This window comes from Etheostoma cragini, chromosome 10 (genome assembly GCF_013103735.1).
Source record: "Etheostoma cragini isolate CJK2018 chromosome 10, CSU_Ecrag_1.0, whole genome shotgun sequence".
NCBI lineage: Eukaryota > Metazoa > Chordata > Actinopteri > Perciformes > Percidae > Etheostoma > Etheostoma cragini.
In genome coordinates this window covers 27,427,998-27,443,940 of record NC_048416.1, presented here as the reverse complement: position 1 = coordinate 27,443,940, position 15,943 = coordinate 27,427,998, and the positions used below count along the sequence as shown (strand labels likewise).

Here is a 15,943-nt window from a genome sequence, read left to right as displayed (position 1 = left end):
CCCCCCCGTTATCATTTTCAAGGTTTTTGCCGCTGTTTTTTGGACATGTTTTGTTGCCTTTTTGAAGGTTTTTATTGACAGTGTTTTATGTGTTTTGTACGCCTTTTAAATTTTTTTTTTTTTTTAACTCCTTGGCACTTTTTTTCTAAGTTTTCGGTGCTTTTATTGATATTTTTATAAAAGTATAACAGTGATAACAATAATGTAATAATTCTATTGAACAAAAGATCCAAAGTGTCCTACAGTGTCGCAGCTTAGCTCACACCATTTGATTGACAGGAGACACCCTGCAGATGGGGCGAGATGAGTCAAAATCAAAAACAAAAACCATTTCAAATGCCTGCCCTTCATCTCCAAATTCTCAACAAGCCAGAAGCATTATGCAGTTTTTTCACACAAAACTTAAAAAAAAGCCTCCTACTGTTGTTTGAACTACTGAGAATACTAAGCAGACGCCTAGCTGCTTTTGCTGTGAGACAGAGAGAAAATAGGACAAAGTAGCAGATAGAGAGAGAGACAGAGAGATAGAGATAGAGAGAGAAGGAGAGAGAGAGAGAGAGAGAGAGAGTGAAAACAAGACAAAAAGCAAACAGAGAGGGCTAGTTAGAAGTACAGTGGGGCTCAAAAGTTTGGGCACCCCAGGTACATTTTTTTATTAATGTGCATAAAGAAGCCCAAAAAAGATGGAAAAAATCTCCAAAAGGCATCAGATATAAAGATTAGACATTCGTATAATATGTCACAAAAAGTTAGATTTAATTTCCATCATTGACACTTTCAAAATAACAGGAAAAAAAAGGCGTCTGCTAAAGTTTGGGCATCCTGCACAGTTTCCAGCATGCACGCGTTTAAAGTTAGCAAATGAACATATAGACAAGCCTGACGCATTGTGGGAACAAGTTCTGTGGACCGATGAGATTAAAAATAGAACTTTTTGGCAGGAATGAGGTATGTTTGGAGAAGAAAGGGCCCAGAATTTAATGAAAAGAACCTCTGTCCAACTGTTAGGCATGGGGGGATGGATCAATAATGTTTTAGGGTTTTTTGCAGCCAGTGACAGGGAACATTTTACGAGTAGAAAGAAAAATGGATTCAACAACATTTTAGCAAATTTTGGTCGCTAACTTAATGCCACCTGTGAAAAAGCTAAAATTAAAGAGAGGTTGGCTTCTACAAATAGATAATGATCCTAAACACACCTCAAAATCCACGGTGGATAACATCAAGAGGCATAAACTGAAGGTTTTGCCATGGCCTTCACAATCTCCTGACCTCAACATAATTGAAAATCTGTGAACAGACCAGTGTGTGACGGACAGCCCGTAAATCTAAAAGAACTGGAAGCCTTTTTGAAGGAAGAATGGGCGGAGATACCTCAAACAAGAATCAAAAGACTCTTGGCTGTCTACAAGAAGCGTTTCCAAGCTGTGATACTTGCCAAAGGGGGGGTTAGAGGTATTAACTCTGGAGGGTGCCCAAACCTTTGGAGACGCCATTTTTTTGTTTTCTGTTATTTTGAAAACGTAAATGATGAAAATAAAATCTAACTTTTTGTGACATATTATACAAATGTCTTTTCTGTCATTTGATGCCTTTTGGAGATTTTTCCATCTTATCTTGGCTTCTTTATGCGCATTAGTACAATTATTTTTTACCTGGGGTGCCCAAACTTTTGAGTCCCACTGTAAAGCAAATGAGCAAATGAGGAAAATAAATGGTTACCTTGCACATTTTTGGAGCGACAGAATCAGGGAAAGAAGGTGAGACAAGAGAGAGACTGAAAAAATAGAGCAAGTGATGGAGGGTGTGAACATGTGAAAATAAGAGAGAAGAGACAAACAGAAGGAGAGGGAAAAGGAAGGCAACAAAGTGAAATAAGTATTTGCACAATGATAATGTTTCAAGGCTTAAGAGATGAAAAGCTAAGCAACTTTAAACATCCCTCTGTAGACCTCATAGACATCAAAGGGATTCAGCATTGCTTGATAATTATTCAATAAGTAGTTAGGGACAAGAGCTGCTTCTTGTCAAAGTCAGAGTACTTTTATTTTCTTAGCAGAGAACTTTGATAACTGACGCAGCCTGCAATAAATCAGCAGACTGGCAGATTTTACAGTGAGTATATGTCGGTGTTTACTATATCTCATCTTCAGTAGTCTGTGACTCTTTAACATATATATTTTTTATTAATATAACCCTATATCCTGATAATGAAAATCATGTTGACACACTGTTCATTTGCTAATATGTTTTGAAATAAACTCATGCCAAGTCGCAAAATGTTCTTACTGAGGGTAGTCTCGCATTGCCTGACCGTCCTCCACAGCACTGCGGAGGAGGGTCTGGCTAGTCCACATCAAGCATCCTGAGATGGAGAAAAACATGCTCTGTTTTTTTGGCATTTCTTTAAACCAATCACAATTGTCTTGGCCGGCGTTAAGAGCAGGACAGAGCCACGGGCAGCTGCAAAATAGCCTCAAGAAGGAGCTTGTTTTGGTGGAACGTGTACGTTCAAAAGTTGTTTCACTTTTGCAACAGAAAACTCAGATTGGACAGATAGTCTAGATAGCTGTCTGAATTTACCCTGATGAGATCTGAGGAGCAGTAAACCATAGTCCTCAGAAATACAATGGAGGTTAGAACGCCAACACAAAGAAAGAGGAAGATGTAGGAAATCCAGTGGAATTTCCGGCAGGACCTGAACAATCCCGGAAGTGGAACATCGTGGATATAGACTATACTAAGTGTAACTGCAAAAACATTCACTGACAATTTCTTAATTTGCTTTTGCTAGAATGTCGGCTTGTGGCAACTAATGCACAATGAATGTTTCCACAGTAATTAGCATTGGACTAAATCTGAACCTTTAAATCTACGTAATTTTGTAGGCTTAAAACAACAGACATCAAAGGACATATTCAGCTCTGATTCAAAGGTTGCTATTTCCATACTTTGAACCATTCAATAAGTACTGTTAGAACAACAGCTGTTCTTTTTCTAAAACGTGCAAAGAACAAAAGGACTCGGATCCCCACCTCGGGTGCAACATGAATAATAAATGTCAGATTGCTCACTTAAAGATTAATTACACCAAACTGAGCTCTCCTTCGAGGTAACTCTTCATTTGAAGCTTATGTCAAAGTGGGATTATAATACCTCTGAAAAGGAATTTAAGGCCTCATGAAATGTGGATCAAATAATCTACTATGCAAATATAATTGTTTGTATATTTAAAGGCTTTTGCATTTTACCGGTGAAGTGATGAATGTTTGCCGCCTTTGGGCCTCTCGCTATTATTAACGAGTGAAGCGGGGCATAACAGAACATTTTGAAACATAAATCTGTATTAAAATGTCACCCCAGTACACATTAATGCATGTATCAGGGGGACTCTCTTCGGTCTTGGTTGACTGCCGAGCTGTACAGTTTTAGCAACGTGTATTTAAATTCACTGGTGTTTCTCTTTAACGAAGTACGCCTCTAGTCTTTTCCCTAAATTTGCTTTATAAACAGCCTGAAAAAGGACATTAAAAATCATGATTTGTTGAAAATAACCTTCTCTAAACATGAAGGTTCGAGAGGGGCTGCCGCGGTGCAGAGCAAAACTCGGATTTGAGAGCTGAAAATGAACCGTATCGGATATTGAGGCTGTCATCCATCTAGCGTGTTTAAACTGCAGTCACGGGCGCCTGGGCAGCTCAGCTGGTAGAGCAGGCGCCCATATACAGAGGTTTACTCCTCGGCGCAGAGGCCGCAGGTTCACCTCCACCCTGCGGCCAATTGCTGCATGTCATTCCCCCCCTCTCTCGCCTTTCATGTCTTTATCTAACCTAGGCCCATCTTTAAAAATCTTAATCTTTAAAAAACTAAAGTCTCATTATCGACCCCTCAGCTTTTAGTTCTTATTGAAAGAAACTATTCAGCAAATATATAGAAAAAGGAATATGATATTTGGTGCAGACATTTATCCTTCTGCACATACTTGGCTAAATAATGACAGTGACAGTGGTTGTGACGGATCACAAGCCAGGTAAATTATATCATTCTATCGCAGTCGTTTCAAACCAGTTTTCAAATAGTTTAAGACAAAGCTTGAAAATGATTTAGTCTGAACAAAAGTACATTAAATCCCCAAAATACAAAATACTTCTATAAAAAATAAAATAAAATCAGAGATAGTTGCTCACATCTTTTTCTTTTTGGCTTCCTCTCTCCAGCACAATGTAATTTTATCATCTTGGCATTTGACAGCCAAACATGGCTTCATGATGGCTAGTAGTTGACGGATTCTGTGATTGGATGTCGATAACAGTGCTGGTGATAGAAGGCAAAGGCCCCGTATTAAGTCAGTTGTGTTTTACTTACAGCCTGCAATGCTTTTATGTTGAGACATTATCTTTATTCCAGAATTTGTTACCATTTAAAGCATCACAGACACACAGAACATGTCAGGTGTAGTTAAGAACCACACAACATGTTGAATCATTTTCAGGGTCACAGGGTGAACAAAACGCAAAGTATAGAGCGTTCAGCCGCAGTCCGGGGGTAACGACTACAGAAATGTGTCCTTTATTTTCCCTGATAAGGTCGAGGATGTGAATGATGTGCCGAGCTAGCGCTGCCTTGGGAATGATGGCATGGCAAATGCCTCATCTGCCTCTTTTCATCTGTCTCAAGAACATATCAGCACGGCGTATTGATCCGGTACATGAAAACAACTGGCTACACACAAAAGGAGAGAGAGAGAGTGTGAGAGAAAAGGGGTGAGAGAAAAGGACTGCAAAATAAAAGATGTTCTTATAAAGAGCTTTTACATAGTACAGGAAGCATTCATCTGCTCATCAGATAACACACTCGCAGCATCAGGGGCAACTCGGGGTTCAGTGTCTTGCCCAAGGACATTTCAACAATGGACTGCAGGGATTGAACCTCCAACCTTCTAATTAACAAGGGACTGCTCTACCACTGAGCCAAAGCCACGCTATTTAACATAGCCAAGGTTACTGTATATAGAAATAATAAGGACTGAGAGTTCTTTGGTGTTTTTTGCCCACAACGTCTCCTTCCAGGCAGCGTGGCAATGGTAATATTCAGGGTTAAGGTTAGGGTTAGCTGCCTGGAAGGCGACGTTGGGGGCAAAAAACATCACCGAGCAGAGAGATGGAGGCGAAGAGGATCGCAGGAAGAGAAAGTGGGAAGTAAACATGCTGAGAGATGAAACCAGGGAATTACTTTATCCCCTGATGTTATCGCTTCCAATCGGCCTCATCGTATGAATGTTTCATCTTCCAGAGTTTAATTATCATAGCTTGTTGACAGATGAGTCTAAACACAAACTCCCAGCGCACCACTCCACTGGCAAAGAAACATTTGTTTAATATGACCGTGAGTGACTGAATCATTCAGCCTGTTCTGACCTTCAGAACAGTAGCTGTGAAGCACAACAGTTTGAGGTTTTTAACAATAGGTTGAAATTAACTGCTTTTATTTTCTTCACTGTTTGGTGTTACTAGATATAACTATGATAACACAGGAGGCCAACATACACAACAACAGCTGCCTTGTATCTCGATTGCAGAAGATATACTTCTTCTGTGTTTTCAGTGCATCATGTGTCTTTAAATTGTCAATATACTGACCGAAATCACGCAACTGAATTCAAGATGTTAAAGATACACAGCTACTCATTGATAGGTTGATATTTATGCATGTAAAAGCTAAACAGCAGTAAACCATTCAGAGGGAGCTTTTAGGGCAGAGTCAGAGTGAAGGTTGCAGGAATAGATCAGAATGTGTAAGCTAGTAGAATTGTCTCAGAAAGAAGGAGTTGTGTCAAAGCTGTTTCACAGAAATAGATTAACTGACCACGGCAGAACAAGTAGACTATAAGAAACGCAGTTATTCTGATGTTCATTGGTCACTCGGTATCGTCATCTTTAAAGTCTTCATCATTGTCTCCTGATCTCGACCCTTTATCACTTATAGCTGTAACAAAGTGAAACGTAGACAGCTGTGCTCGACTATCTCAAAAAAACAAAACAGAAAAGATATTGTAAGACAGTGGCAGAGCGAGGGTGTGGCTTCTGGGGCCCCAGCCCCGAATGTTTACTCCAAAAGCACAGAATCCTTTTCTACAACAATAGCTGCCATAAATGGTGCTTTTTAAAATTAGAAATTTTCAGTTGCAGTTGGATTGATGGCTGTCACAAAACTAAAAAAAAAAGTTTTTTGTTGAAGAATTGTGGCTGCAATATGTACTAAATGGGACATTTTATATTTGAAAAATCAACCTGTCAGGGCTCTCTGATGGACACAAGTGTATACTAATCAAAATCACAATGTTCATCATACTAACATCATGAATACACACACAGACACACACCTTCATATTCCCAGTGGTTCTTCCTGATGGAGTCGTTGTCGGAGCTGGACGGTGGCCTGGGAGGGAGGTTTGGGGCAACACTGCACACAACCGGCCCCTGCGTCTTTGGACAGAAAACCTCGCCTCCTGACGAAATGATCTGGCTGCGTGGGCGAAGAGACCGGAACGGCGTGTGGTCGAGGTCGTTGGTGGGACCGACCAGCGAGCTCATCTCTATGGGGTTCACTTCCTGGTTGTTGGCTTTGAGGCTCTTGGCCAGACTGGGCTGGAAGTAGCTAAGGGCGTAAAAAAAATATATGTTTTAGTTAAATATTAATCTCAAGGGATTTCCCATGCCTTTATAAGGCCTTTTAGGACACTAGCTAAGTTGAATGAATGCAAAATCAATGTGAGCATAGACAATAATTAAAAGACTGATTGTAGTTGGTCCCCAGTGGACTTCTTTAGAAAGTTTGGTCTTTATTAAGCTTCTTAAGAGTTAGTTATTTAATATCTCCTCTAGCTTTCCCAACGTTTTAAACACAGATATATTAATCAAGAAGTAAGGTGATAAGGTAATAACAATGGCAAGACGTAACATTTCTTGATGGAGGAATCCTAAACTCTCAGCCAATTATGTACACCTAAGTCTTCCACAAACTCAGGGAAACACTGAATATTGGTGGAGTTATTGGAGATAGAGACAGATTCCTGCCTTCTTTAGTAACTAGGCTTCTGTTTATCAATGTTTGGCTTGGAAGAATGCTTGTTGTGTTGGACACACATGGATAATAATGCTGCTCGGTGTTGCTGAAAACACTAATACAGTCTGTCAGGACCATGTGCTGGTTCTGCTGGCTTTATAAATCCTTTGCCCTCTAGTGGTTAACAATCAATTCATCCAGCTTTAACTACATGTTTGGGATGTTGGAGGAGATTGGGAAAAAAATCAAGTTTCAGAAATTGGGGAGCAGATCCATTTTTAGCCTGCGGTGTTGCAAGTAAAGCAGCTTTCCAACAGGGAAAGCATCCCTGTACAACTAATTTAAGAAATTTGGTTTTCTGATGAAATCAAATTCTCCAGTTTGTTTTCCTTGCTGGTTGGCTACTTCCCTGTTTGATTTCCATTGGGTGTACAAAGACTTTATAACATTAAACAGTGCAAAAAGTTAAGAAAGCTGCAGGACAGTTTTTTGCTATTTGTACTACATGTACTCTTACCCATTGGAGTCCTGGACACAGATGGGCTTTTTCTTCTTCTGCTGTACGTAACGTTTCCTGATGCAAACAAAGATGCCAACCAAGAAGAGCAATCCAAGCACGCTGACGCCGATCTCCATGATTTCCATGTAGCCAATCATTGGAGATACCTGATAGATAGACAGAACAATTGATAGAATGAGTATGAGTTAAAGTACCTATGGCTGTTAATTGTAATTTTCCCTTAACGGTCAATAAATAAGAATTTTGTGATACTTTCACTGAAAAAAAAAAGCAGTAAAAAAAGTCATTATTTGTTGACCTGACTGACCTGAGGCAGCGGGTCGCAGTGGATGGAGCCATCAGTGACTTTGCAACCAAAGCTTTCAGGACACGGATTGGGAAAACACTGATTGTCACACCTGTAGGATTGAAAGTGGATTTAGGAGATTTGGAGAGGACATGAATGATCATAATTATATGCTGTAGTTTTGTAGTGTTCATGTTATTTGTCAGAACGGTAATGGGAATAACGGCATTATAAATAACCGCATTATTTTTTCCAGTAACAAGTAATCTAACTGATTAGACTTCCCCTCTTAATAACGCAGTTACTGTTACTGCCAAAAGAATGCGGTGCGTTACTGTAATTGAAGCTGTTTATTTCAAAAGACCAACTAGATCTCTGAGCAGAGAGGCAAAGACTTTTTTTCTTACTATTCTTCCTTGGTTAGTGGGCAGTGCATGAGACAAGCACATAAATGCTGACGATTGGCTGAGGTGAAGATAAATGTCATGGTAAGCCAATCAGAGGTAGAGTTGGGCGTTGTCGACGAGAGATCAGTCAACGAGAGACAGGTATGGAGCCCAAATGAGGGCCAATAAATATCAAATGTTCCATAACATCTATTGTGTCATTTTTATCGATCCACTATATAGACATCATATCTACATATGTGCCATTTGATTGCAGGCTAATCTCACTTTGTCCACCAGCAACATTAAAATAATTTCGATTTATGTATTACTTGAGTTACTTTTATAATTTGAAACTGAGTAACTCATTTTGTTAATTTTGTGAAGAAGTAACTTGTAACTTTGACTAATTACTTTTTAAAAGTAACTTGCCTTACACTGTACTTCAGTGATCATCTTTGTCCTCATCCTAAGATGCTGACATTGCGGATGTGGGATCATATAGCAGAGCTTTAGAAGCTTTATTTAATCTACTTGGATGGCCATTTCATTTCCGATCAAGAGTGTTAGAGTGAAGAGCACAAAGGCTTGCACATTCTCCCGAGAGTCAATGTTACATTTTACTGATGATGCTGAGAGCTTCACCGCGACCCTCCATCTTTTAGGTCCAGGCTTGGAAAGCGACCCTGGGGACCGACTGGCAGAGCTCTGATTGCTAAGTGCTGCTGCTGCTGCTGCGATATTGACAAAACCTATCATTTTGTTTTACATAAATCTGCCTGGCGTTTAGCGTTACTCATTTCCCAGGTGCTGAATTCACTTGCTGTTGAGCAATGAACGTGTATTCCAGCATTTACAGAGCAAAATACTGCATCCGTTATTCTTTCGAAGTGCTGTAAGTTTCTTTGTATTGGACACCGTGTTGATGGATGATGGATGTTTTGTGTGGATGGAATTCAATCAAAATACATTTCCCTCTCAGGTGTTGCTGTCCTTTGCACAGACTGATTTTAATGTGAAGGTAATTATCAGACCGCGACAACAACCTCCCAAGCATGGTAAAATATCTAACTGAGTGTTTTACAAGTCACACGACGAACCCCTACTGCCTGCATTTAGGATCCAGCAGCGGCCATTTTTCATTAAAACCCCCACCTGGAATATGGATTGCTGTTAATTTCCGTGAGGAGCGATGCAATCCCACAGGCGGCCTTATTGAAAGGAGGAATATGCAAATTATGCTGTAATTTTGTTTGAACGTGACTATTCTCTTTGTCAGACGTTTGTGGTGTAAGGGCAATACAATTAGATATTTGTAGGGTGATGAATAATTGTTTGTTTGTGCTGGTGTTTATATTATGTTGACCTTGTTGGACTCATGATAATACCTCTGTGTATCTAATTATGAATTTGTGTGTCTGTATCTGTTTGACCAAAATACACATTTCACTGATTAATCTTTTGCTTTACTTGATTAATCATTTAGTCTAGGAAACATCACTGGGAATGGAAACTTTAGATAGCTGACAACTAATCAATTTGATCTGTGGAGATGAAAGCTGAGTGCTGATATGTGGAATAAATTAGGAATAACGGGCGAGGTTGAGGTAGTTTGAATATTGTATGTATTTTAATTAATTAATTTTTAGAAATCAGGAGTCTCCTAGTTATTTGAATGTTCTGTATAAGCTTTTGAAACAGCTTTTTAATGAATAGTGGACACAAAAAGGCTCCAGTAAAAGCACAATAATCAAATATTCAAAGCATCATTAGCTCATGAAGGAACACTAACACAACACACGTCCAACTACTGCATGTAAGTAAAGACTACGTTAAAAAAGATTATAAAAGTGTGTGAGTGTGTGTGTGTGTGTGTGTGTGTGTGTGTGTGTGTGTGTGTGTGTGTACCCTGCTTCAGGGTTGTCCAGCGAGCAGTTGCACATGTAACCCTGATCCTTGGGCACACACACCCTGCCGTGGGGACATGGTTGAGAGGTGCACGGGTTATCGGCCAGCTCGCAGCGGGCGCCTCGTAGGAGTCCGGCACAGCTGCAGCGCGGCTCTGCAGAGTAAACACAACACACCCAGACATCTGAGACAGGAGCCACTGAGCTTTCCCCTGCAGCAAGTAAATAATCCCAGCCACACTCTTTCATATTTAAAAGGGACAACATTGTGTTGTTGCTTAATTTATTACTGTGCATAAGTGGTCAAAAACAGAGATTGTACTATAGTTTTCAAACTGGGCGGAGGTTGAGAGAGTTTTTTGAGTAGGGGTGGAACTACATGGGCCGATTACTCGCATTTTCCGATATACCGTTCCTGGGGTATGTTTTTTATGAGTTGCCAAGACAAGAAAGTGCAGTTAAGAATTTCCTCTCCCTGCCAGTGTGCAGTGTGTTTGTTAAATGGGAAAAAAGGTGTTTACCGAGACAATTCAAAATAATACATTTTAAAGCTGTAATTGCAATATCACTATACTAGCTTGGATGCCAGCCAAACGTAGCCCCGCCCACAACATTTGAGGTCGGGAAGTTCGGTCTGGACTTGATCCGTTGCAACTATGCTCGAACCAGAGCTGTTCTTTGTTTAACAAAAGTGTCTGTCGCTGGAGAGTTGAGATGTGTAGATATTGACAGCACATTCATTTTGAAAGAAGAACAGAAAACCGCGTTTGAGTCATTTGTCGATCGGAAAGATGTTTTTTGCCATCCTTAAGGGATTCGGCATGCGTCACATACTCCGTTGCTCTGATTGGTTGTAGGTCTATCCAGTTAAGTGCAGAGGCATTTTCTCCTCAGGTTCAATTAAAAAATGCCCCATAATCACAGCCCAATGGACCAGTATCAGACTCATATTCTGACTAGAATCTGAGTATGACAACGTCAGGCTAAGGCAATACTGCAAAACGGTGATTTCTTTGCCGAACGTTATCATATCAGCAGAATCCTTTACCTGCCCATGTCTAGGTTCAACTATTTTTTATTATACAGAAACGGACCGAGATGAGAGAGACAGGTTGATAATAGAGAGCAGGATGGAAGGACAGATTTTAGACATTTTATGAGGACTGCATCACAGGGACTAGAAGAGAAGGACATATGAGCAACAGTATTTACAAGGTTCTGCAGGTAGATAAATTAGTCAGCAGCAAAGACAGACAACTTCCAGCATCAACAAACAAATCTGTTACTAGAAATGGTTTGACTGGTCTAAAATATCACCCGTAAACATTTTGTCAGTCGCCCAGAATAAAGAAGTAAGAGCTTTTTCATGATCTGCCATTACAGTTGTCTCAATAAATCGATGCCGAACACCGACAACCTTCTATCTTCATCTTCCCTCTTACCTTCTTTTACTTCAAATCCAGTTTTACTATCCTAGAAGGCAAAGTTGATGCCTCAATGAAACAGTTAGAGAACAACTTTATATTCTGCAGTAAAACATGAAGAAACATCCACAGCCTCTCTTTTTGTCACCTGTTTGATTACCTTTCCTCGACCTGGAGGGATCTTTAGGGAAATAATATTTAATTGATGTTCAGCATTGCACCCCAGATGTTGTGCCTGAAGCATATTTCAAATGAGATTTTAACTGGTGATGAATTAAGTCTATAGAAAAAGTAATACCTGACTGTAACCCTGTGTCCACAATTTTCTTTTAATACTGAAGGAGAATGAGTAGCTCGGTGACCTAACAGGTAAACCCGAAATAGAAACATTTTGATTACAGCTTTAGGTTTTGTTTACATCCTAAGCACAGATATCTATATCTCTATATCTGCAGATTTATGTTTTGGATTCATTGGCCACCGTCTTAGAAAAAGAATATACTAGCTGCATTCTTGCTACTGTATCGCAGAGACTCAAGAAAATACTATCATTTTAAAGCTCCCTTTGGATGTAAAATTGCAGGTGTCTTCATAAACTGCTATTCAAAGTTAAGAATAAGTCAAGCCGCCAGATATTGCTTTTGTAAAACACAATGTAAAATAAGACGCAGGAAGCCACTGAGACACCAATTTCTTATCTTTTGTGTCTTGACAAGAACTGATGCATTTGGCCAATTAGAGATAACATACAATGGCAATAAGCAGCTAGTCACATAAAGGGCTGAGAGCCTGATAAGGACTTCAGGTCAAACTAATCTTTCACGCCTTGTGCCTGACTGAGAGGGTGAACCGCAGCTTCAAGAACTTTTGAGAAACTAAAATACTTTTAACTTAATATGTTCTACTTCTTCCTTGTGAAGACGCTGACTTTAGTAGCTCAGATATTTTGGCCCGAATCCCCTTTTTAAGGATTATGCTGGTGTTATCCTATATTTCTCTTATAGTCAAGAAATCCTATAACAAGGAACAAGGGTTGTTTTAAAAAGGAAGGGGCATTGTGTAATTGTTGTGTATGGTTTTCAGTTGCGGATTAATCCACATCTGGAATATATCTATTTGTAGTCTGTCATTCACTAAACTGTTGTTCTCGTCAAAGCCAGGGAACCGTTACTGTTCATTCTTTCTGAAATAAGAGGCTGGGTTGATGAGCCTCTGGTGAATAAAGAGCAGTAACCTGACTGCTTTGTTCAAGTATTAAGCCATGGTCTTCCCCCTTTTATTGATGGAAAGTGTGACATTGTTTGCGAGATTATTTGTTTCAAGCAAGAATGTTTGTGTGAAATTGAACACTATAGTAGGCTATATGCCAAAAAAAGCATTTGCAAACCGATCCACTTTTCCAAGTTGATAAGAGCATCAAAATGGGAAAAAAAATAATGGGACCAAAAAGAAACCAAGGGACATTTAAAAAAGGTAAAAATGTGATTAAGTGCGAGTTAACTATGACATTAATGAAGATAAACATTTCACTCAAACATCAACAGTATTAGAGTGAAATACTGATGACCGTTGATGGGTTGTTTCCTCTTGCTTGCTGGGCCCTGCCAATCTAATTTCATCAAATCTCAACCACACAGTCAGATGAAGCACATTAAAGCTGTTTTTAAGGGTCATTTTTGGGGCTTTTTTCCTTTATTCAATAGTGACAGCAAATAGACAAGAATGGGGAGAAAGAGAGAGAGGGGATGACAAGGCCCGGGCCGCTGCAAAGGACCACATAGGGCGAACACTCTACTGTGTGAGTTAGAGGCCGCCCCGGTTTTCCGTAACTTTAACATTGTACTACTTTTTTTGTCATAAATATTTAATGTTTCAGAGAAAACAAGTGTTCAGAGGCTTTCAGTTTGAGTCAAATGACACCTCCAGGGCACTCACCTCCACTGGCATCCTCCTCGCAGACCCCTTCATTCTGACAGGGGTTGTTGTCGCAGGCTCCTGTCGTGCTGCAGCACTGGTACACACCAAACACCCTCCTGCTCCCCGGCTTGGCCCACTCCGCCGTGTCACCCACTGTGATTGGTTCCCCATTGAGCTCCAGGCCCTCTAGGCAGCCAACAAAATCATGCGGATGCTGGTGGAGCCCCGGAGCAGAGTCTTGAGTGACAGAAGCAAAGAGCAAAGCACCATGGGAGCGCAACATCCGACATGGCTCGGTCAGGGTGACGGAGGCTGTGTGCTGCTGGTCCATGATCACTCTCAGGCTGCCGGAGTTGACCTCTAGCAGGACCCTGTGCCACCTGCCATCTGACACCGGATCTGATCGGATCAGTAACGAAGAGGGGGAGCCGTTTCCACAACTGTACCTGAACTGCAACTCTCCATCAGTCAGCTGAGGAAGGAAAATGAGGGCCATTTAGAAAACACTCAAAATATCTCAGGGGTCAGTGTGCTGACTTTATGTTTGATGTTTGAAACCCCATACATAATGATGTCACACTTATTTTGTATTTCCGACTGCGACACTGTAGACTCTGGCACTAGCAAACTAGCCGCAGGTGGGGGGGAACAAGTCAATAGTTTGCTTGCTCATTGTTGTGATATCTGTCTGTGTATCCTTCCCACAGACGTTTACACACGCTGCATTATCTCAAGGACCCTCCCCCTTTACATATTAGACAATTACAGTGGCCATTTCCAATCCTTCTCACTATCCTGCCACAGATTGCGAATTTGTGGACGCAGATTTATTGACGCGTAAATTTGCCCCTCCAAAAGGTGGGGCAAAATTACTGGTCGCACATGTGAGTCAGGATGTAAAATTCAGTCACACACTCTCAAATTTTGGTTGCAAAATACAACCATTTGGTCTCAGTCTGGAGTCCTGCTGTATGGCTGCCTTCATACATGCCTTAGTTAATGGTTGTCTCTTATGTTTTCTATCTGTATTTACATTTTCTTGTATTTGAATTTGTTGTACTGTATCTGTTAAACAGATAAACATTACTTATGTACGTATTTACTTGCTTGCTTACTTGTTTACTTACTTCAGGGTAGTTCTAATGCTAAGTTGAGTTAAATGGAGCCAACACATTTGGAAGTTTGCATCTGCGTCTGGTAGACACAAAGTTGTCATCCCCTGTTCAGTTGGTATTTGCCATGCATCCTTGGCTTTATTTAATGGTTATGTATCATGTCCTGGTGGTTTTTTAGATTGATTTCATTGTTAAATTTGAGCTATTATTTTGTGTGTAATTATTCTGCCAGAAACATTGATTTGGTAGTTTGCAGGACAGAAGACATTTAAATGTCTTTGTTAACAGTAGATCAGTTTGAAAGTCAAATATTAATCATTGTTTAAACAGCTTTTATGACTTCATGAAGTCTTTCTTTATGTTTAAATATAGTTGTTTAAATGAAACAATGTTAAGCTGTTACCATGTTTTAACCTACAAATTAATTCAGCTTTTACCGTCTGTTCCACATGTTGCAGATGTTGAACACAATGCAGGGCACACACATTTCATCAACATTTCATCAACATCAGCGGAAGGCTCATAAAGTTTCTGCACGCTCAGCGATCCCTCAAAACTAACATGCCAGCAGCTTTTTTATCTTTTTGTTGTAACCTATTAAATATACAGATGGAGTATGTATTTTGCAAATTGCTATGCATTTATGCCAACCAACACTGAAGGCCGTGATGCATTATTGATCTCCTTGGCAATAGCTTCTTTAATTAATGCAGAATGAAAAGCTTTTCTCTCTTTGCTTTAAACATTTATTTTCTCTCTTGGAGGTAGTACAAAACTCTTTGGTAAAGCGTGGTCATTGCTCGGCCCTTTTGCGCTACGTAGGCTGTCCTCTGGGCCACGGACTGGCAAAACTCTTTATATGGACGAATGACAGCACACAGCACAAGGGGAGGGAGATGAGGGCTGCTTTGGCTTACCATGGGAAAGTGCTGAGGAGCGCTGGACAAGGAACAAGTGGAAACTCGAGACAGCCAGGGCGTCTGTCGCTTGTCTTTTAATCTATTTTACATGACTTTGTGTGGCTTCTCGTGTGAGTTTTGCTGGGTATTGGAAGAGAGATATTCCACTTTGACGCACTGATAATTTTAATGCCGATAATCCACAGGCACAGTGTCAACTAGAACACCACAGGGACTGAAGCTCTACAGCATCAGTGCTTCATGGCTCCATAAATCACCCGCCCTGGGCCCATATGTTGCGAGCATCCTGCAGGGAGCTTTAATACTGCTGGGCAAACATTAATAAGCAACGGCTGCTCCACTCATAGTCTGCTTGCATGTGTACACACTCACGCAGTCATTACATTGGGGGCATGCAGCAGGC

At 40.4% G+C, this 15,943-nt stretch overlaps 1 protein-coding gene across 3 annotated transcripts in view; it reads right to left on the bottom strand.

Annotated features, from left to right (window-relative positions):
- The window catches only part of fat2 (FAT atypical cadherin 2), a 113,488-nt gene that overhangs the window by 4,227 nt on the left and 93,318 nt on the right, over positions 1-15,943 (bottom strand). For 2 of the 3 annotated variants that reach the window (XM_034883944.1, XM_034883945.1), the window contains 5 exons: positions 13,524-13,977; positions 10,166-10,319; positions 7,893-7,983; positions 7,583-7,731; positions 6,383-6,657 (listed from right to left, as the gene is read on the bottom strand). In XM_034883944.1, the coding sequence (XP_034739835.1) occupies positions 6,383-6,657; positions 7,583-7,731; positions 7,893-7,983; positions 10,166-10,319; positions 13,524-13,977 (1,123 nt within the window). Of the gene's footprint in view, positions 1-6,382; positions 6,658-7,580; positions 7,732-7,892; positions 7,984-10,165; positions 10,320-13,523; positions 13,978-15,943 lie in introns of those variants that run through there. The other variant, XM_034883946.1, reaches the window with a different exon arrangement.